This window comes from Arvicanthis niloticus, chromosome 23, assembly GCF_011762505.2.
Source record: "Arvicanthis niloticus isolate mArvNil1 chromosome 23, mArvNil1.pat.X, whole genome shotgun sequence".
In the NCBI taxonomy this organism is placed as follows: Eukaryota; Metazoa; Chordata; class Mammalia; order Rodentia; family Muridae; genus Arvicanthis; species Arvicanthis niloticus.
The window spans coordinates 33,228,794-33,251,448 of NC_133430.1; the positions used below are offsets into that span (position 1 = coordinate 33,228,794).

Consider the following 22,655-nt stretch of genomic DNA (forward strand, 5'->3'; position numbering starts at 1 on the left):
TCTGTCCATCCCTGGTGCTGGGGTTATAACCACATCCAGCTTTTTACATAGGTATTGGGTGTCTGACTCAGCTTCTCAAGCTTGTGTGGCAGGTATGTTACATGACCACCTTCCCAGCCCATCCCATGTCAGTCTGAGAATCTCTAAAAGGATAGCCAGTCATTTTACATCAAGGACAGTACCACAGTGCCCTTAGAAGACAGACACTGGCTTCTAAAGCCTCCATCCCAACCTAGCTCTCACTCTCCAGGGTACCCTTTCTCACACAGAGCAGGGAACGTTTGTGTCTCTCTTGATTCAATTGGGAATGTACCTTCTCAGTATAGGCATAAGGGCAAGAATCATGGGATTGAGTAGAGAAGCCTTTTCTGGAAAACAAAAAACATGAGTCTAAGGGCCCTCTGGGATGACAATATCACTTCCTGTCACCTTTGTTCTCCTCTGGTTACGTGAAAGGTGCAGCCTACTGCTGTAGTGACCACACACTTAATATGGCTTCTCTTCTCCTTCCTTCTTTCCTCTACCAGGGTCACAAATTAAACATTGTATATTGTATACTGTGTCCGAGTTGCTATACATGACACACATGGAAAAAAAACCCACTAAATCTGAATAAAAATGTGTGTTAAGAACTCAAAGACAAAGAAGGTAAGGTTTATCAGTTGTCCAAACCCTCATTACAGTTCCATCTTCATTAGTGAGGTCATTTTGGCTACAGAGGAGCTGTGGGTTGAGGCAGGCTAGAGATTTTTTTTTCCTGGAGGATTGTTCTGAGTAATTTTAACCCTGAGGCACTCCCACCCTTCACCTTTCCCAGCTCTAGAGAAAGAGCCTGGCTGGATTTGGAAGCGATAATTAATCTCTTCCTGCCAAAACTCAGCCTTATAGTTCTGACTCCAAGGACCTGTGGCCAGCCTGCAAATGGCACGCCCTCCCCTTCTTCCCGAAGCCCTTCATGTCTGGGAACTTCAGGGATGAAGCAGGTGGCTAGCCAGCCCAGGAGCTGCTCCTGAGATCAGTACCTGCCTTTCAGCATCCCGGTGGTGGTGTGTGGCCTTTTGGTCCCTCTCTTACTGCTGAGCTCACACATTTACCAGACACTAGTTTTGACACTAAACATGAAGGTCAGGAGGGCTTGAGGATGGCTTGGAAAAAACTCTGCTCAGCGGAGACAGAGACAGTATAGCTGCAATCCACCCACCACGCCATCACCCGAGTGAGGGAGGCTGGGCTATTGGCTGCAAGGAAGTTAATCACACAGGAAGCAGGCAGGGCTGGATGCTTGGCCAGGAGCTTTGGGGAAAGAAATCGTGAGATTCCCCTTGGCTCAGCAGCAGCCTGCCTTCTGAAGAGCAGAGACTCCTGTGGTGCTCAGGGATCAAAGTGAAATCTTAGAGGCGAAACTCTCTGTTCTGAGGTGAGCTGCCCCAGAGGCTATGCCCAGTGGGCTTGCAGGCTGCTTCAGGCACTTGCTCTACCCAGAGAGCCCCCTCCTGAACCCTCTAGGGGTCTTTCCTCCACTTTTTCTCCATCCCTGACTCCAGCAGGGATGATCCTGGGGGAAGGGGAGTGGTTAGTTTGCCCATGCCTGGCACTTGTTCCAGAAGCAGCAGTGTTTCGGGGGTGTGAACATGTGATGTGCCTCAGTTCCGGTCAGAAGGGATCAGATTTTGGTGCCAGAGAACAGCAGCCAGCTTAGCCTGAGGCTCTTGGCGTAGCTGAGCGAAGCAGCAGAGAATGTTTGAAAATGCTATTAGCAGGCAGCCTTTGTCCACATGAGAAAAATGTACAGTGATTAAGAACTGAACCGCAGAAGGTGCATTCCAGAGACACCACAGCTTTGCACACAGACAAAGCACCTTCTACCTTCCACACACTTAGCAAAAGTGTGACCCAGGAGAACTTGAGATGCTTAAATTTCCTGGACCAGGGACTCAACGCTTGGTTCACAAACACCCACATATTCAGCTCCCTGTCCCCAAAGGATGATTTCAGCTCTGTGGCCTTCGAGATGGCTAGAAGCCTGGTAGAAGGTGTTATGGGATCCTTTGTTTCTGAAAGAAAATGCACAAAAGGCGTAGCTAGCTCCCTTTTGTGCAGTGCTGGGGGAAGAACCAACATGCTGCTGGACATGCTGAGGCTCTGGGCATTGCTCCTCTATAGAGTAACCAACAAAGCATGCATGACCCCGTGACCAAAACCTTTGCCATTTACTTACCTGGGAGACCGGGGCTAAGAAACTCACTGGTGGAGAGGAGAGCTGTGGCTCATGGGAATCCCTGGGGGTCAGAGGGCATACTGGAGACAGCAGGGCAAATACCTAGGGTCTTAGGGTAGGGGACACCCTTTTAATATAAGGGAATATGGACACTTTAGCTGATAGAATTCCCTGGCTGGTTTTCTCAGTTGCTCTAAGACTGAAGTTGGAAGCCTGCAGAATATATCAAATCAAAATCTAGGCTATAAATGGGGTTTGTCTGCTCCCGGGAGAGGGGAGTGGCACTGATGGGGGGGGGAATGGAGAGAGCATAAGAGACTTCATAGGGTGATGGGTTGTAGGTTACATGGGAGTGTGCATTTGTCAAATTCATTGACCCCTGTATTTCAGATCTGTGAGTTTTATCATATGCAATCACAATTCAAGGGAGAAACTGTAAGAAATAAGATGAGAGAGAGAGAGAGAGAGAGAGAGAGAGAGAGAGAGAGAGAGAGAGAATCCAGCTGTCTCATCACCGCCTGGGAGTTTCCACTCCTGATTCTTTGTTAGTTTCTAGGTCCATCTTTGCCTTTCTAGAAACTGACTGCTCCCTCCTCCCACCTGGGAGAAACTCAGATTCCTCCGGACAGGACTAATTTGGGGTGCTATTTCTAGCTTCCATTGGTCCTAGCTGAACCCCTTGGCATGACACACAGGCATTTTTCATCCTTGCTAATGAAAAGTAGTGTTCTGCCAGATTGGGCACACCAACTCGGAGATGGGCTGTCCTTTCAAGGACTGTGAAGGTCATCTATGAGTTGATGATGCTCACCTTTATAGAGGATGGACATATGCAGAATTACAGGCTCGGGAGAGGGGGTGGGTGGGCCAAGGAGAGCAGTCAGAAACCCTCCCCCCGGCCTGATGCAAAGGCATGAATCCTGGTGAGGGGTTGGCAGAGATGGAGAAGCAGAGGGTCTGTCTAACTTCATCATGTCTTTCTTTCCCTGGGCACCAGAACTCCTGGTGTCTCCTCTCTCCCTGCATGAGTATAGCAAAATGATCGATTTGGATAGAAAGTATGAGGAATTCCATGATATCTTCTTCCCCAGTGACATTTGAGAGCATAGTGGGAGAGCGAGAACTACTTCTTGAGATGGTTCAAGTGTCTGAGGAACTCTGGCATGGGATGGTAGAAGAACCTGTACTTAGAATAACTTCAAACATCTTCAACTCCTCATCTTTTCTCAGCTTGTTCTGACTTTGTAAGCAAAGTGGGGCTGAAGAAATAGAGAGCCCAGAGGATGGGATGTACTAAGAACAGCTTTGACTACATCCACAGTGGAGCCAGCCAGACTGGCATGAGAAGGAAGAAAGCATTTCTGGACTGCTCCACCCTGCCACAGGGAGTCAGGCAGATAGGAGCCCCATGGCAAGACCCAATCCTGGGGGCCAATTCTTCCAAGAGTCTCACTGAGCTTTTTGAACTCTCTCTGGGGTTGAAGGGCATTTTAATTTGTTTAAAAATATTTTTTCTATTTGAGTATTCTATAAGATGGTACATCACAAAGGTATATCTGTATGGTTTGGTGCATACAGATTTATAGGAGTGGTGGCTGGACACACAAGAGGAAGCCACCCCTGTGCCTTTTGAGTGCTCCTATAGAGACTTCAAGAAGAACAGAAGTAGATGTGACATTGACTTTTCTGAGGTGGGTCAGGCAAAGTCAACTTGAACCCTTTAGAAATAACCCTATTTCATGTCATCATAGACCAACTGCCCTATTTGGAATACCCCTGACAGACTCTGGAACTCTCCCTGAATGGTGTTCATGGACTCTGGTTCCCACCTCTCATCAAATCATCACTTAAGATGATTGTGCACTTGCAGAGCTAACCCCTGACTGTCAGTGAGCCATGGGAGACCTTCTTCCATATCCCTCCAGCTGCATAGAGTCTAATCTGGAGCCAGGCGAGGATGCCAGGGAAGATGAGGGCTCAGTGGCTGAGCCCTGGCCTGGTGGCAGAATGCCCAGACATGGACTCTCTGGCCTCCTTTCCAAGTTGTGGGTTTTCATCTCCCCTGCTGCTCCACCTCCTCTGCAGTGGAAACTGCTCCCTTGACCCCAGACTTCAGGGAAGGCCGTCAGTCTCTGCTTTTCCTCACTCCAGTGGAGCAACCTGCCCTTTCCACTCTCAGCTTGCAAGAACTTCTTGGTGGTCTTAGGAGGGAAGGCTTGGGAGAGGGCATTTTGCTTGCAAAACCCCCAGTAGCATAGCTGCCTGAAGCCTGCACAATGTCTGCCTCCTGCTTTTTCTTCTCCTCCTCCCTAAATGTACACAGGGTTCTAAACTCTGGTTTACTCCAAATTAGGCAAAGGCCAAAGACTCAAGAAAACAGGGACGCAGCTATGTTGCTGTTGGTAGCAACTGGGTGCTCCTCTCTTTCAACAAGGAAGTTCAAGTAACCCATAACTACAACTCCAGGGTAGATGCAGGGGAAGCCTAACAATTTGATATTATGGATAAGACAGCAGAAGTCACTTGCTTGGCACGTGACACATGAGCCATATACTGGAACACATATGAGATTCTCCGGGGGAATCTGCAAAGTCTTCAATGCCAGCCACCTAAAGGCACTTTTCTCCTGCAAACACACATACATTGGCTGGTGTCCCTAACTACAATATCTGCTAAGTCAGAACCTAGTGGGCAAGAAGTCACTTTCCTGATTTGCCCTTTGCCCTCCTCTGCCCACCCAAAGCAGAATACTTCATGAACACCAATGTGTGCTTGGAGGCATAAGAAGAGAAGGCAGTTCATTTCCCTTTCCTCTTGACTGCCTTGGCTGCAGTTCAGCATTTTATGAGATAGGCACCTGGGCATTCTAACCCTGGCAAGGAACAGGTTAAGCAGCCTTGTCAGGACTCACCTAGATAGGACCTCGAACTATTGAAATTCCTAGCTTCAAAGAACCTTCCTATTTGCCTTTCCCTGCAGACTTTTTTCTCATATGGGGATATGAAGGTTTGAACTTTCCTGAGAATTCAGTCCTGGGCTTGCAAAGGACAGATTCTGAAAGCTTTATCTGGGAGAGGGAACCTGAGGATGCTGCGATTGGGTTTGAAAATATCTACAAAGCTGTTAGGAAGAGGGTACCCTGAGACATGAACTATACGGATCCATACCTAGGACAATCCAGGACAAATGATTCATGTTGGCAACATCTCCAGGATGCTCAACTCCTTGTTTCTTAGGAAGGAAAAAAAAAGTAGATGCCTAAAACAGGAATACCAAGAAATGTATGCCACTGACTGTGGGACCGATACATGAGAATAGGAGCGGTAGACGGACAGACAGACAGATAGACAGATCATCTCACTAGATTGGAGAACATGTCTATGCAGAAGGATCCCCAAGGTTAGAGAGAGTAGTCACTGGGATCACTCACCCACTGCTGGAAGGAAGCCACCTCGGGGGTGAAACGCGGCGGCCATTCTGACTCTGCGCCAGCAGCACTAGGCAGTTGTGTTTGGGGGGAGGGAAGTGAAGAATAACTTATCCAGCTGAAACTGGGAAGACCTGTGGCTTTAGAGGGGCCCCTGCCCAGGTACACATTACAGCCAGGACAGTCATGCAGTCCATGCACAGGCGCATGCAAGCCTGCAGCATACGGTGACGCGTGAGCCATATACTGAACACCTCAGTGTGTTATCAAAAAGGAGGCGCATGCACCTGTGCACACACCTGTGCACAGGTATATACAGCCGTGTACACATATGTTCATGTTCACAGGGCAGACATTCACAAAAGCATCTCATGCAAGATACATAAGCAGCTATGAGGGTAATGGTAGAGGTTTTTATGTCAGCTTCCAGCCATTCCGACCTTTAACAACAGTGCAAACCTGAAGTGTTTGCATTCTCTCTCTCTCTCTCTCTCTCTCTCTCTCTCTCTCTCTCTCTCTCTCTCTCACACACACACACACACACACACCCCAAATTCTCCTCAGAAAACTCCATTTGTGTCACCCCTGTTTCTTCCAGTGCTACAAGCAGTATGAGCCCACACTCCAGGGACCTGGTTTATGGAGATGTTTGAGAGCATTCCCTGCCACTTGCTTCTGAGTCTCTCAAGAGCCTTGCTGTGTAATAAGTGCTTAAAAAATAGAAACCTCTGTTTATCTGGCAGATGGAGCAACTGGCCTTGGTGAGGTTGTGTTGTTCTGGGTGGCTCCAGGCAGGAAAACAGCTGAGAGGTGAGTTGCCCTGGAAATGTGGCTGTGTGGTACCAGGGCTATGCTGGGAGGACTGGGCTTTACAGGCTTCTTGTAGACAAAGCCAGTCCTGGTCTGTGTGTGGAATAAGGAGGCATCTTAAAGTCCCGGGTCTCCGTGGAAGCCCAGAGGCAAAGTGTTGGCAACACAGTCAATGTTTTACCTGTGGCCCTTCCCATCTCTTGCTCTTGTGTAGATGAGACTTGCAGCCCCAAGGCTTCCTGGGAAGTCCTTACGAGCTACAAGAAATGGGTCATGTGCCAGAGACTGGCCTCTTGGGCACCGTGGTCCCTCTCCATTCCCCAGCAAAGCAGAGGAGCTAAGTCAAGTTTAAAGGAGGCCGGAAATAATGGTTCCCATACACTGAGCTGTTATCATGCCCACCACTGTAGTAAATGTACCCTGCACATAGCATCACTTTCAACCCTTGACTATAAAGTCAATACAGAGATACCTACCTCACAGAACTCTGTTGCAAACAACGTAAGGTGATAAACGGAGAACTAAGGATGCGTTTCATGAAAAAATAATACCAAATGGTTGCCAAATACGTAGGCTGCCAACAGTGTGCTCTATGTAAATTTCACATCTCGCCATTTACTATTCTCTCTCGTATATGGTGGGGGGGGGGGAACTGAGGCTCAAAGGATCTTCTCATGGTCATCCAACTCAGGGATAGAGTTGGAGGAGAACCAACATCCATCCCAAGGTATGCCCAGCATCATGTGGTTGAGAAAGTAATAGCAGCGGCCACTAATCCTATTCTCACGTAGTGCTGACCTCTGCTCTATGGGGTAGGCTTTGTTTTACCCCTCGGGCCTATGAGTGACGTTTCCAGGCTCTTACACCAATATCAGGATGAGTGGGGATTCCATTTTGACTGCCTGCTTTTGACTCACTTCCTTCTCCGAAATTCCTGTGAGCTCTAAAGGGGAATGGCTCTCAGAGGGCAAAAACAAGCAGGCCATCTGTGGTAGGGATGACAATGGAAGTGGGGACATGTTGTGGCCAAGCTTTTGACATTCAACTCTAGGTAGCTGGCACAGCTTAATCTCAATGCAGCTTCACTGTCTAGTTAGGGACATAAGCCAGGGTAACTGGCTAGGAGCAGCAGCAGGCTGGACGGTCAAGAGAAGCCAGGTGAGAGGGGCCAGCCAGAGGCCACTAAAGATATACTCCTGGTGGCAAGATGCACTGCACCAGGCAGTCCTTGTTGTTTCTGGAGGGCATGGCCATGAAGGGAACTTGGTACTAAACCTAGAAGAAGCTACCGAAGGGCAGGGCAGGACTACCCTGGTGGCTACCACCCAACTCATTCTCCTTGGTGGTCTTTCTCATCATGTCCTGCCGACCTAGGAATTAGTCAAGAAAGCTATGATTGAGGACAAGCAAATGATGGGCCCTGAAGCTCTGTATCATTATCAAGAAAACCTCCATGGAGTATATGACCTGAGGTCATGATCACCCACATAGGATAATGGTTGCCTCCTTTATGGATGCTCTGGAACCTTACAGCACCATCCAGGGCAAATTCTGCCTTGCTACTTTTACTATAGATTGCAGGGTTGTGTTTTTTGCTTCTTGCTGGACAGTCTGTGGGTCCCACAAGATATGGAGGTTCAATGAGAGCCTACTCTTTGTGGAAGAGATGAAGGTCAGAGGCACGTGGATAAATCCAGAACCTGGCCAACCACCAACTCTGTTTGAGCTTTCTTCCGTGAAAAAAAAACAAAAAAAACAAAAAAAACAAAAAAAACCACCTTGTTAAAACTTCGCTGACTTTACCAGGATCGCCATGTTTAATGAAAGGCCTCGATGAATTTGAAAGCAAAGATGAAGAGAGGGAAAAAGCTGTGAGCTGTAATCACCATAATTACACAATCTCACGATGAGTTGAAAGGAGCCCCTGGTGAAGCACCAGAGAGGAGGGAGTGTCATCTGCAATACAGTGGCTCTTAGGACAGCTGAAAAGAATGTGACATGAAAGCCCTTCCATTCTTCCTCAGAGCCCAGTCTAAGACGAGTCCCCTAGGCAGGACCCAGGAGGCGGGATTTACAGGGAAGATACCCCTTCTCTGTTCTGAAGCCCTTGGGAGCAAGTTAGGTATTAGCTTCATCACCTGGAATCTGCAGCAGTATTAGGTAAAAGACAAATGTCTTTTCTGCTTTCAACAAAATACACATCCTGGTGGGAATTGTGACAAGACATGCTTTTTCTAACCCAAGGCCAGGATGCTCTATGCTTTACACTGTGCCCAGCCCCCTGTGTCAACTAGTGCCGGTGTCCTTCTTTGGCTGACCTCCTTTCAGGCATGCAGGGAAGAGAGCCCTGTTGTCCAAGGCTCCGCAGCAGCAAATGGTCAAGGTCAGGGAAGGGGAGAGGCACAGTTGATGTGTGCATGGCAGAAATTCTGTCTCTTGAGTTTCCCTTGCCTTCTGTGTGTTACTGTTTACGTATTATTTTCCCAAGGCAGATTCCTGGATCCCTCTTCTCCCGTCTCAGTACACAACCTCCTCAAATCCCACTCACATCTCCCACAACTTGTAGACCACTGAATTAAACATGGCAAGATCCCTTAAGAAGTATTTAGTGTGGTCCAGAATCCCAGTTGGAAGACATTTTGGAATTCAGCACAGAAAGCCCTTCTGCAATGTTCTTGACCATGGCGTTTCTAAACACTCTTAGTGAGGCTTACACCATGGCTGGCAAGTTGCTGCTGTCAGAATATTCTCCTGTAGAGTGGCCCTCCCCATGTCTTCTATCCACCTGTTCTGCTTTACCCTTTTGGGAACATCAAGATGGGCTCATTTATTCTGAGAAACAAAGATGAACATCAGGTTTGCTTGAGGCCAAACATCTTTATCTACTCCTGTCTCCTTTGACATGACCTTCACAGACCTTTTCTCTCCTGAATTTCTTCTGGCTTATCAAAACCCTGGATAAGATACAGAGTGTGAACATGAAAATGCCCAGGCAGCACAAGGCAAGGAACACTCCTCAAGGCAGGGAGAACTCCTCAAGGCAGGGAGAACTCCTCAAGGCAGGGAATACTCCTTGAGGCAGGGAACACTTCTCTGGCCTTTTGACCTTCTCCATTTCTGATATGACAACTTCAAGCTAGAAATGACAATCACAGAGGGTGGGAGAGGTGGGCAGGAGTAGACATTATTTTCAATCTTTGGGTTGAAATCTCACCAACAATAGTTTATTTTTTTCTCTTAATTTTTCCCCCCTGTAGTAGGGTTGCCATTATTAGGGTTACCCAGGAAAAGAAGAAAGGGGTGTTTTAAAGCCAAATGTTAAGCCCATGAGGCATGTTCCTGTTTGGGACTGTGCTGTTGTTGCTAGGGCCACAAGGACTTGGCTATGATGAAGGAGTGTGAAAGACCCACTGCTGTTTGGGCCCTCTGTCTTCTTTCCACCCAATAGACCTTGTGACCCCTCAACCACCTTTCTCTCCTTAGCTTTAGGAAAGACACCTCATCACTGAAAGCCCCTCTGTGTTGAGCCTGCTCCCCTCTCCTTCAGTATCCCAGGCAGCCATTCGCTTCTAAGCAGCATCCTACAGTCTGTTCCTACAATGCATACATCATAGCTGTGCCTTCCTTTTAGGATACTGTGCTTTCTTAATTCCATTGCAACCTGGGAAATTCACTTGCTGCTTCAATGAAGGGAAGTACCTACTACCTTGCTTTCACATTGACTCATTTTGAGGAGTTGGGGGAGAAGACCCAAGGGTCTTACTAGCTCCCTACTTCTCTTTCAATGCTCTGGTTTGATAACAGATAGAATCGAGTCTCCTTGACCTTGACCTAGCAAGCCTTGTCCTCTTTCCAGGACCTGTAAGCCTGGTAATGCCTGGAAGTGGCTCTCTGCTCTGTCCTGCTGGCAGCATTGGGGTAGATTTGTTCCCTTAAAGAGACTTGTGCAATCTCTTGAGTGGCCTGTCTCTCCTGCTGTGCAGGGTCCTGGCTCACCTTTTCTCTTTGCCTGCCCACAAAGTTCCCATGTGGCTGCATGGGGACACACACGTGCCAGAGTCGGCTACACGGTGACAGGAAACAGGTTGAAATGGTACAACCCCATTATCACTGCTAAAGTGAGATCACCTTCTAGCAGGATGGGGGTGGCCAGGAGGCAACAGGATGGCAAAGGGCTCAGGTCACCTCCCAAAATAGATCCCCGCCTGGCACATACACACAGTCTGCCCCTAGTCTGCCATGCCGGGAGACTGGCAAGAATGAACTCTAGATCCAGATCAGCTGCTGTAAACGCACAGCCTTCTGCTTCAGGGGACTTGAATTTTCAGTTGACTGCATGTACTCTAGGGTTTAGGAAAGACAGGAACAGTGGTGTAGGGGTCGAGGGGAGGCAGAGAGTAGCCATCCCAGAGACTTGCTCAGTCCAGTGTCCAGAGGCTGAATCATCTATGGGATTCTTCTCTGAAGGGGTGCTTGGGTAGCCAGGGCATTTGGGGGGTGATTTCAGCTGTCAGACTGAATCATTAGTTGTAACAACTGGGGTTCTGGTGGCAGGGTCTAGGGATGATTCATCTCCCCAAAATGACAATGAAACTCGATATAAAGACAAAACAGAGAACAGAGCAAAACAAAAATAAACCCCTTCCTGCCCCTAGACCCTGATGTGGAGATCAATTCACTGGGGTGTCTTCCCTGTCTTCCAGCAGGCATTCCATGGTACCGCTCCTTTCTGTGACATCATTGTCTCCCAGACCCTCTTACTCATCTCTAAGTTGTTCAGTGATGTGTCCAGGGTCTTCCCCAAGTGAAGCAGAAAGTGTTGTAGCTCTGGGTGTCATTGATGACTCCCAGATGGTCACTTGTCCTATAGCACACATCACCTCATTCAGCAGCAGCGATACTGGGGCCACTGTAATACAGTTGACCTGGACAACTTGCCCCTGACACTTGCCACTGGGCCTCCTGACTGGGTGGGACAGCTGAGCTGGCAAGACAAGATGGTACCATTCCTTGTTCTCTGTGACCTCCCCCTGCCCTCCAGGTACTCAATGCAAGAGTGAGCCCTGGGATGTGGAAGGAAGGGCCTCTCTATAAGTCAGGGAGCCTATGGCTTCAGCCCTGCCGCTGTCTGTGTGAATATTTCTGACTCCATTATACCCACCATTTATCCCCCAACCTCCAAGGCTGGCAGATATGTATGGGTCAGGTAGCTACTGGGACAAAATGGCAGCTCCTCTTTCTCAGGAATGATTCATAAAGCTCAGAGATCCCAGTGCGGAGAGAAGCACACACCTGCAGAACATTCCCAGCTGGATGGGAGTGCTAGCCATCAGCCAGTCCTGTATAGCCTACTATACAGGGAATAGGTTTCAGAGAGGGCTAGTTATTTGCTGGAGATCACACAGCTAGGCAGTAGCTACTCTGCACTGGGGAATCCCAGGTGACATTGAGGCTGCTCTGGGGTGGCAGGGCTTCATTTTTCTCTACCTACATATTATGACACAAGTCTTTAGGCGGGGGGCATCCCTATGGTTGGATAGATGGGAGAGGCTGGCTCTAACATCTGAAATGCAGTGGTTTCAATAGGACCTAAGGATCGTTTGCCATCAAAGTCAATCCCATGTAAGATGTTTCACCCAACTGCCTCTAGCTGACGACCTGAACAGGTTTTCTGACTAAGGTCCAGGCCTTCTGGGACTCTGCTGAGACTAAATGTTTGAAGACTTGTTCTACCAGGCTATTCCTCAGGAACTACTGAGGCAAAGGGATCAGAAAACAACACTGAGAGAAGGAGGTGTTGCCACTGAGTCAGTTACTCTATTTCCCCAAACCTTCCTGAAAGCTCCAACCTTCTAATTCTGGCCTGGAACTGGAGTCATGTCGAGCATAGCCCAAGAGGTGCTGAGTCCTGCTTCCAGCAGGTTTTCTCTAGATTTCTGTTGAGGAGAGGAGAGAGAGGACTGAGGAATGACAGCTGGCTCCCTGGGCTTCATCTCCATGTGACTTCCTCCACCCCACCCTGCATATCTTGGCAGGGAGCACAAAAAGAATGGAAAGCCCAAAGCAGAGATGCCACTGGTTATGTGCCAAGGAGTCCTTTGCTTCCAGCCCTTCCTGCTGGAGTTTATGGAACACCACAGCAAAGACACCCCTCCACATCTCCTAGGGGTGTGTAGAAACCCACTCCTCACCTCTCTCCTCTGCAGCCTCCTGAGTCTGCTCAGGTACCTGTTTTCTGTCTTTGCAGTCCAGAACTAGAGCTGATAGAACTCTCAAGGGTTAGCTGGAGCTTTAATGAGAAAGGAAAGGGGGAGTGGCTTCCAGACACACTGGGGCTGCCGCGCCTCTTAATTTAAATGCCATCATACTTTGGTATGTCTTTCCTGCTACTGTGTATAAGGGACAAGGGACTTTCTCCTCCTCAGCTCAGAGTTCACACCAGATGGCTTCAGCTGCCATCCAAAAGAAGATATGACGTTGCTGCTGCTCCTTGGTGACCGCCTCTTTGTTTCCTCTCACCGGCCCTGCCTCCCCAGAAGCCCATGATCCTCTGCCAGAGTCATGGCCAGAGGCCCTCATTCCTCCAGCCTGCCATCTCTCAACCACAAAACCAGGAAGACAACAGAGTCTGGCAAGCTAGTGGGCACTAAGCAGTGGAAAGTAGTCCTTCTTTGGAGACAGGCTTCTCCTCCTCTGTGGCTTCCCACCAGAGGACCCTGTAGAAGGTGACACAAAAGAGACGGCCTACAAGGATCACTGGGTGTTTCCTAATGTGGATTTCGAATGTTATAGCCATTGAGGAAAGGACGGGCTTGGAGAGAAAGATAAGGGAAAGCTGAGTTGAGTTCAGAAAGGGGACTTAAGACTGTGTACTGTTCTTACAGAGGACTTGAGTTTAGTCCCCAGTACCCATGTCTGATGACTCACAACCATCTGTGTCTCCAAGGGTTCTAACCCTCTTGTTTGGACTTCATGGGCACCTATACAAACATACCCCCATTAATAAAATAAATAAAATGATAAAATAAAATAAAAAACTTTATGACTAAGATAGTCAACCAAGCATTCCTACTGGCCACTGCAACCCGGACTAGCTCTCAGTTGATATATGATACATTAGGAATGTTTGGGAAACCCCAGGTACATCTACTTAGGCTCATTCTTGTCTGGCTTGGAATACATGTCCCTTACTCCCTCATCTTCCTGCTTCTCAGAGCATGCTTCTGATGCTAAGTCCCCAGTAGTACTGTGTCCTGGGCAATCCTGGGGTTGTCTGTGCCTTTCTTTGGTCTCTTAGCACCTTCTAACTTTGATGGCTGGCTCGGCTAGCTCTTGGATTCTAGACTCTCCCTTTGGCCTGAGCCCATGTTTGAAAGCCTTGAAAAGCTGATGTGTATTACTGTCCTTTCTGAAGCTATGGATCTTTGAACAAGGGCTACTGCTTATAGTAATAGGTAATTAACTACGCATGGGTATCTGAGAGTCAAGTGGTGGCTGAGATGAATGAAGCCTGTGATCTGAATGTCCAGAGGGGTCCACAATTGGCTGGGCCCACCAGAGGGAGTCCTGCTTTTCACCCCAAATTAAAGTACATATGGGTTAGCTGCAGCCCACTGCAGACTTTCATTCACATTTGATTCTGAAGCTAGGCCTTTGCCAGCAGATAAGCAGGTTTTAAAGTAAACTCCCTGGTTCCAGTCTGTCGGATGACATGATGTTTGGCATATCACCTTTCATATTTTTCTGGTACATCAAAGTCTCAGGTGACTTCCTCATGAAACTTCCACTGGAGGGAGGGAAAGACCTCCCAGCACTGCTTCTGTGGATGGCCAGGCCCCTCTGCTCTCTAAAAGCATAGCCTTACATGCCTCTATGAAACACTCAGCTACTCCTAAGGAACTGATGTCTTTGGCCTTCGACAGGCAGCCCCTCCATGGCATGGCATGGCCTTAGACTTGGAGAGAATGGACTTCTCTCTGAGGATGTTACTCCCTTATAAAGGAAGAAAGGAACATTGCCATGCCCCAGGGAAGAATTCCAGTCCTAATAAGACTCCACCTGACTAGGCTATCCAGCTGCTGGAATAAAACCCACAGCCCATTGATTACCTGTAAAGGGCAGTCAATCCCATGCCCTTATTACTGAACTGCCTTGCTTTCTCCTACCAATTCTCCATCAATAGTGAATATGGATAGTCTGTTCATTGATCTCAGTGACATGGGACTGACACTAAACCATCCCTTCACTTTGTTAGTGGTGAGTGTATAGCACAGGAAACATGAGTAGATCTTCTTTCAGAGAAGTTGAACACTTTATGTCTATGAATGGTATTCAGAAGCAGATACCAAACTGCACTGCATATTGGTTGGCTGGTTATGTTCGATTAAAATACTGGGATGTTGAGACTAAATTCTTGGGCTCTGAGTTCAAGTAGCTTTACAAGATAGATGATATCTCTACATCCATGACCATGTTCCCAGACTTAGCTTCACCTGTGGGATCGAAGTGTTACTCATAGCACACAAGGAGCATGGAAGGGTCAATGGCAATCCATGAGCATCGTGGAACCAGGCAGCATAAATCATCACCTAATGGAGCCTTCCCTTCATGAAAGAAATTCAGAGAATCATTTTTAAGACTTTGAGCCTTTAGTCCATAAATGCCCAAGTCTCAGAAGCTTGGGCTACTTTTTGGCTTCCCAATAGCCTCTCTGTGAGTCTGCATGGCATGGCAGATGTATGGAGGGGCAGGTGCTTTCCTGTTCTGCTTGTGTTAATAGAACTTAGAGATCCACCGAGCTAACAGCACTTCTGAGGGCAAGGGACATCAATCAATGCTCCTTGGAGCTTCATTGAGACCATCTTTCCCCATTCTGATACCCACTTCTCATGGAAAGCAACCTGAAGATGTTTGCACATCTTGTCCAAGTACCAGGCTTCCTCTCTTGTATCAGCCCCCAAGTCTACCTGAGGAGCGTCCACAGGACTGTCAGAGCTCAGTTTTTCCACAAATGAAATTCTCTCTGTCTCTCTGTCTCTCTCTCTCCCTCTCTCACTCGCTCTCTTCCTCTTCCCCTGTTCTCTCTTCCTCAATTTGCACCTGAGAGTCCCAGTGGCCTCTACAGCACGCTCTTAATTTGTCAATTAAATTCTAAACCTCTTCTATCTATAGTCACTTGGGCTCAGAGCCCCCACTTTCTATGAAGCAATTGTGGGGTAGAAGAGCTCCCATAGACCTGGCCTCTGACAGTTCACCTTCATGACCACGTAACCATGGCAGACCAGCTGTTAGGACACGGGGCCAACAAGTCTCACAGTCTGCATTTTCTGGTTTCTCTTGTGAGAAAACCCGTGAAGAGGGAAAGGAACATCTATTTTTTAATTGCCATCTCCCTGAGGTGTTGTGATGTATACATTTGGTGAATTCAAAAATCATGTTTAAATGCCGTTAAAAATGCATCCAGCTATGACAGAAAAATGGCTAGGTGGTTTTCAACCCAGGATTTCTTAGATTATTTAAAAAGGATTCAAGGGTACTAATGATACAGTAGTCATGTTATATAAGGACTTTGCTCTTTGACAGAGGTGGAGAAACAAGGCAAGTTAGTGTTAGTGGGCCCTGTTGCCATGTGCTTCCCCAACTGCTTTCTTGGTTGCTACTAGTTTGACATTAACAGTACAGGCAGGGTCCCAAGAACTCAGTGGTTTCTTCTAGACCAGTCAGCGTGTATCAAGCCTTAGGCTTGTAAAGGGGAGGTGGTTCTGCCCTATGCTATGATAGGTCATGGTATAGAATCTTATGGTATAGCTCCCATAGGGACCTCATGGACTGCTCTTACCTGGCCTTGCTTTGTGTCACTGTGTGAACTCCTGGCTCTCTAGGCTGGTGTATAAAGGGGAAAGACCATTTTCCTTCAGGGACAGTGACCCTGGATGCTGTTTTCACTCACTGTCAGAATCAGAGGTTCAGGAGACTGATAAAACCTTGGCCCTTGGAAAGTGCTTGGTACAACTATGGGACTCAGCAACTATTTTCTTTCTAGGTCACACTCTGCAAATAAGGCTGACAAGGGACCTTAAGGGATATAGGTTTTCATGCAGAGGCTACTGACACACACATCCCAGCTAGACCACATCGCCACAACCCATGCAGCACAGTTGCTTTCTGCACACAGCAAAAGGCGTCTACGAAGCAGCAACAGCAGCTTGCAACCCACACTAACACAACCACTGTCAGGGTTCACAGAGGGAAATTTGGATTTTCTTTCTTTTTTTCTTTTTCCCTTTCTTTCTTTCTTTCTTTCTTTCTTTTTCTTTCTTTCTTTCCTTCTTTCTTTCTTTTTTTTTTTTAAATGAATGATAATTCTCAGCCAATTTGGTCCATGGTTTGTTTCATGCCCTTCTCCTCAGGCTGCTGTAGAAGACGCACAGATGGCCCAGCCCCAGGAGCAGTAAGGTCCCTTTCTCCTCAGAGCCTTGAAAAGAGGCCACAGGGTCCCACCTGCGGCTGGGCTCATGGCTGGGCCTTGAGCTGTGAACCTTCTGCAGAGGGGGCTGCTTGCTCACTTTTGCAATTCCATCCCTGGAAGAGAAGCCGCAGACACTTGCAAAAGAAAAGGGGTGAGTGGGGGGAGGGGAAGCACTGGACCCCCCCTCCCGCCCCAAAGAAGAGACAACCAAAAAGGGAGAGAAAAAAAAAAAAAGATTTGTAAGACCCAAAGCAAAAGAACTGTGGGAGACAGAAAACCAGCTGAACTTACCACACTGCGGGTGAACTTTTCTAGGGAAGTTCTACGACCTTGCTCACTTTCTGGCTTTAGGGGGAGAAAAAAAAGGGGGTAGGGAGAAAAATACAGGGAAAAAAATTCTTCAGCTTACACGTGATTTCTAAACAGCAGCAGCAGCAGCCACAGCTAAAGAACAAAACACAAAAGCCAAATGCGGCAAAATGGGAAAAGAGAAGCAGTCAGAGCCGTTGGCAGAGCCGATGGGGGGGGGGGGGGGGGGACAGAAGCCCAGGAGAACCACACTGCCTCTCTGGAGCCCAGGGGAGGGAAAGACAGGAATGGGCTTCTTGAAGGGCCATGGGTGGTACCACAGAGCCTTTGCTTTCTCTGGGGCCTTCCCTGGTTGCTATTCAGGGCCATCTCTCAGCTGTGCTCTGAAGTTGGAGTCCTGAGAAGCTGTGGCCAAGAGGCCCCTAGGCAGCCAAGGGACTCCAAGTGGTGACACAGAACAGACTAGCTCTGAGGGCTGTCCACGTGTGGTGGTAGAGGGATGCTGACAGGCTGTTTGGAAGCAGCCACTGGGGAGGTGAAGTCCTTGAATTCATCTGCGAGTGTGGGTCAGGGCTGTTTTCTCTTGTGGTATTTTTTTTTTTTCCTGCTTAGAGGAACATTGCTATTTTCAATGACTTCCTCATGATTTTCTGTGTCCTGAGAGCAAGGAGAGTCTACTCAAGTCCTTTGCAGTGACAAAAGCTCCGAGGCCTCAGGAATGGACAAGCCGTGCTCTGAGCAGAAAATACCCTCCTGGTTCCCAAGTGGTGTTCCTTCTAAGCTATACACGGAGTGTATTCCAGGAACCCCAGGAGCCTCCCTGGGTAACTGTTAAAGTTCAAGGAGCAGAGGCAAGAGAAGGCAAAAGCCTAGAATGTTCTATAGGCCTCACAGGAGGAAAAGAGGCGTGTGTGTAGGCCCTGATCCTCTCCCCAAATTTCCTACCTGGAAAGAACAGAATTCTACCCCACATACCTGCTGGATTAACTTAGAGCCCCTCTTTCAGGTCCTGAGCCCAAGGCTGACAAATTCAGAGGAAACACACAGTAGCGCCGAGACACACACACACACACACACACACACACACACACACACACACACAAAACACACAGAGCAAATACTTGCAACTCGGGAACTGAAGAAGCAGCTAGGTGTCTGTGGGTCTGGAATGTGCTAGAAGCAGAGGGGTCTGGCAAAGGCAGCCGCCCTTGGCATCCACCCATGCCCCCTGCTGACTCAGTCAGCTGCTCCGGAAAGACAGATAAGAAGTTGCAGAAGGAAAACACAAGACAAATGACACATGACCATAGGGTTGGGCTAGGCTTTCTTCTCACATCTGGCCTGTAGGAACCATGTCTGGCCTATACTCACTCTGCTATGGAGATGGCAGAGCTCAGCTCTCACCCTAAAGGTACCAGATGGTAGCTACTGAGTCAAGTCAAGCCCATACCATGTCACCCTAGCCACATAATTGAGTCTCCCTTGAGCTGCTGTGGAATCCCAGCATCGCTGTTACATCACTGTCCATTAAAATCTGCATCCCCCACCCTTAGAGTCTAGTTCTCCAGAGCAACTACTTTCTCCTCTGAAGATAGCAGAAAAGAGGAAGAGACAAGGAAGACAGAACTGCTGGGCTTCTAGACTCAACCAGGCAAGGCTCTCAGCCAAAAAGGGAGGCCAATTCTTACCCTACCTCTGTGGCTGGAGGGTGGAAATCTCACATACCCTTTTATAGCCTGGGTATGGCTATCACAGGATGAGCACCACTGGAATCAGAAGATGCTCTGGGTCTTCTGCTGAGTATCAAATCTGATGTTCAGAGACTCTCAGGAAGACATGGATGGGAAAGTACCACTATCTGGGGAAAATAACTACTCCTCCGTATTGAAAAGAGATCAGCCTGGATTTCTGCTGTAAGAGCATCCCTTAATTGGAGGGCTCAGGGATAACTGTGGTAAACTGCATTTGTAACTTTCCCCAGTAAGGGGTTAATCCCTTCCCCATTCCACTGACCTCCTATAGGCTTGGCTGGGTTGGAAACTCAGCTGGTTCTGCAAACTCAGCTGGTTCAGCCCATTTCCTGGATTGAGGTGAATCTTCCATTTGCGTTCACATCCATGGGGAGATGAAATGCTTTTGACCCAAAAGTTTACATAGCTAGGTACAGATTGGTGACATTTCTAGAGCCTTAAATATCCCCTAAATATGGTCAGTTTAGGGGGGGACTTAAGCCTCAAGAAATAAATCTTTCATTTGATTTTTCTCCCGTGAGATTAGAGGTGTACGTACCCCAAGTCTATGACCTTGATCTTTTGTCCAGTGGGTACCAGAGTCACTGTGTGTGGAAGCCTCAGCCTCCCTCTACTAGAACCCATCCTCCAGTAAGGGAATTGGCAGAAGACTAGGTTTCACATTCTCTAACCCAGCATCTATACTCAAAGGAAGGGCTTGGGAACCACCAGAGCTGAACTTTTGACAGTAGACCTTCCAGAATTCTTTCCATCTTTCCCAGAGTCTTGGGACTCTTCTGAGGGTGGTAAGAACAGGAAGGTGGATGTATATGTTCTTCAGGACTCTGGAGTTACATGGCACCAACCAGATAGGCAGACAGGCAAACATGAGGAGCAGTTGCCAATACACAGAGAAGGGTGTGAGGCTGAGAGGCAACCTGACAGAAAGCCTATGGGTGAACAACTGCATGCCTGGGGACAGGGTTTGAAGACCTGGTGGGAAGAAGAAAGGTGTGTGTGTGTGTGTGTGTGTGTGTGTGTGTGTGTGTGTGTGTGTGTGTGGTGAGATTGGATGTGGGAAAACCTGGAGCAAATTGAGCCATACTTAACTACACATGGGCTTCAGGTTGGAGCTGAAGTGTACAGAGGATTGGCAGGCTCTCTAGATTCACTAGCTCTCTCTTGTCTTTTCCTTTCCTAGTCCCATGTACCATTCTGCATTCCTTCTCCCTAGAAATCTAGCTAAATTTGTCCCTGTTCCAGCCTCCTTCACCACCTGCATGCTGAGGGCTTTGGGGCTCTGTGAACCAAGACTCCACAGGCTGTAAGAGCCATGACTTATCTCTAACTGGAAGAGGAAGAAGTGGTTAGAATGTAGTTACTTCCTAGTTCCAAGAATCAGGAACAACTTTAGAGGCAACAGCATAGCAAGGAGGGACCCACGGCCAATCTTGATGATTATTTAGATATCTGAAAGATCCCCTTGACACTGACAAGACTTTCTTTCCCAGGATGGGGTTGGGTTTGTTTATTCCCTTTCTAGTCTGCTTAAAGAGGGAAGGACTGTTGTGAATGACTGGATGAAACTAGCAGTGGAAGTCTCTCTGGTATCCTAAGAGATTTGCTTGGGTCACTGCCAACCTGACATTCTGAGGCTGAGCTACTGTGGCAATGATATCTGGTCACATAAAAGGCACAGGGACACTGAAGACTGAATATCCTGGATATGGGGGAGGGGGGCTGGAACTTCCTCACTGTTTACGATTGGAGGGGAGCAGACAGAGGAGGGGAGAGAAGAAAGGAAAAATAAATAAAACCCAAGGGATGATATTCTCATTTCACACCAGCAGCAAGCAGCAGCAAGAGTCGACAGTGCTAAGAAAGGCAAGCTTGCCCTTCCCAAGATACCTTCTTCTTGGCCAGCAACAGATCCTGGTAAGCATTGGACCGTAGGAAGCGGGCATAGCTGTCACTCTTCATCAGCTTGTAGATGTGTTCCTGGGGACAGAGAGGAGTAGGGAGACAGAGAAGGAACCGTCAGTTGGAGCTAAAGGAAACTGTAACCCAACTGACCTGGGGGAGGATGGGCAAAGGAACCTAGGAATGTTTGAATGGAGCTAGGAAAACTCAGCCATGTGTCCCGCCTCGCCCACATCGCATGTAAACCAAGAGATAAAGAAAGAAACAAAATGGCATTTTCTATGGTAGAGCAAGAGATCCCTGAGGTTCACGTCTCAAAGGATTTGTAATCGGGTCTTGGTGTCATGTTGGGGGAATTTAATGGTTAAAGCCGCAGTAACAGCGATGGAAGAAATAAACTACTGCTATACACTCAAACTGGGGAGAGTCTCAAGGAAATTAGGGTGAATGAAAACCTTGTCCCGCAATTACACCATATGATTCCATTGATAGAATTTTTTGTTGTTTGTTTGTGTTTTTGAGACAGGGTTTCTTTATGTAGTTCTGGCTGTCCTGGAACTCACTCTGTAGACCAGGCTGGCCTCGAACTCAGAAATCCGCCTGCCTCTGCCTCCCAAGTGCTGGGATTAAAGGCGTGTGCCACCACTGCCTGGCGATAGAATATTCTTAAAAGGATGGATTGGAGAAATAGATTAGTTAGTGGTGGCCAGAGGTTAGGGATGGAAGAAATGGGTGGACATAAGAGGCAACAGGAAGGGTCTTTGTGGTGATGGGTGATTCTGTATCTTGACACATTTATACAGGTGATACAGTGTAGGACCATGAAAAGCCCCCTGGTTCCTGATTGAGCTAAGGTTAGAAACCCTGGTGACCCTAAAGGGATGGCAGGCGTGTTTGCCTGGTTCCCAGACACCAGACTCCTCACATGAGGCTGCAGCCCTCCATAGATTTGTGGCCATCAGCCATGTAAGGGCAACACCCCAAGCCCCTCCACAGGTAGAGGATGTGACCTGTGGTCATGTAGCCTCAAGACACATCTCCATTTTAATGAGGTACCTAAAGGCCTGAAGGGCTTAGCCAATTAAGCCAATTAAGCTTTTCTTCCCAGACACTCCTCCCTGCAAAAGGTATTTAACCTGGGGCCTGCCCTAGAAAGGGGGCATGGTTACTCATCCACTTTCCACCATGACAATAAATGCCTTAAAACCATGGACTGCCTTTTTATCATCGGCACTGCCTTGGGAAGCAATGGAGAATGCCTAAAGACCATCACCCTCTAATCTCCCATAGGAAGCCTCTCTGTGGCTCCCAGCCATGACCACCAAGCCAAGCCAGAGGTCTGCTGACCAAGCCAAGAACTCATTCCCACAGGATCCAGCCAGACCTCTCCTCTTTTCCCCCTTGGCCCCTGGTTAGATTCAGTCCACGGGCCCCCACTCCATTCTCAGCTCTTCTGCGGCTCCCAGTAGCGCCTTGGTGCCCAAGAGCCTGAGAACCAGACGGCCCCAGCCTCCCTGCAGGGCTGGGGACCCCTGAGCCAGCTCTGGCATCCCCAGAACCCCAAACTGCACTCCTCTACCCCTGGAGTGGTGTCCTGTGGCTTCCTCATATCCTGGTACCAGCCCAGTGCCTGCGTGGAGTAAGTACAGTCAAACTTCCCATGTCCTGCCTCCCCTCCCGGAGCAGCTTGAGCCCTATAGCGGAGCAGACACGAGACCCTGCTAACCCTACAATACCGGTGTGAAGAATGGAATACACACACACATGAATATA

The 22,655-nt window shown here is 48.3% G+C and overlaps 1 protein-coding gene across 11 annotated transcripts in view; it reads right to left on the minus strand.

Moving 5' to 3' along the window:
* The window catches only part of Rgs6 (regulator of G protein signaling 6), a 523,682-nt gene that overhangs the window by 5,994 nt on the left and 495,033 nt on the right, over positions 1-22,655 (minus strand). For 7 of the 11 annotated variants that reach the window (XM_076921773.1, XM_076921769.1, XM_076921772.1 and 4 more), the window contains 3 exons: positions 20,871-20,960; positions 17,215-17,268; positions 5,649-5,715 (listed from right to left, as the gene is read on the minus strand). In XM_076921773.1, coding sequence (XP_076777888.1) covers positions 5,649-5,715; positions 17,215-17,268; positions 20,871-20,960 — 211 coding nt within the window. Of the gene's footprint in view, positions 1-5,648; positions 5,716-16,834; positions 17,037-17,214; positions 17,269-20,870; positions 20,961-22,655 lie in introns of those variants that run through there. The other 4 variants (XM_076921776.1, XM_076921775.1, XM_076921777.1 and 1 more) reach the window with 4 other exon arrangements.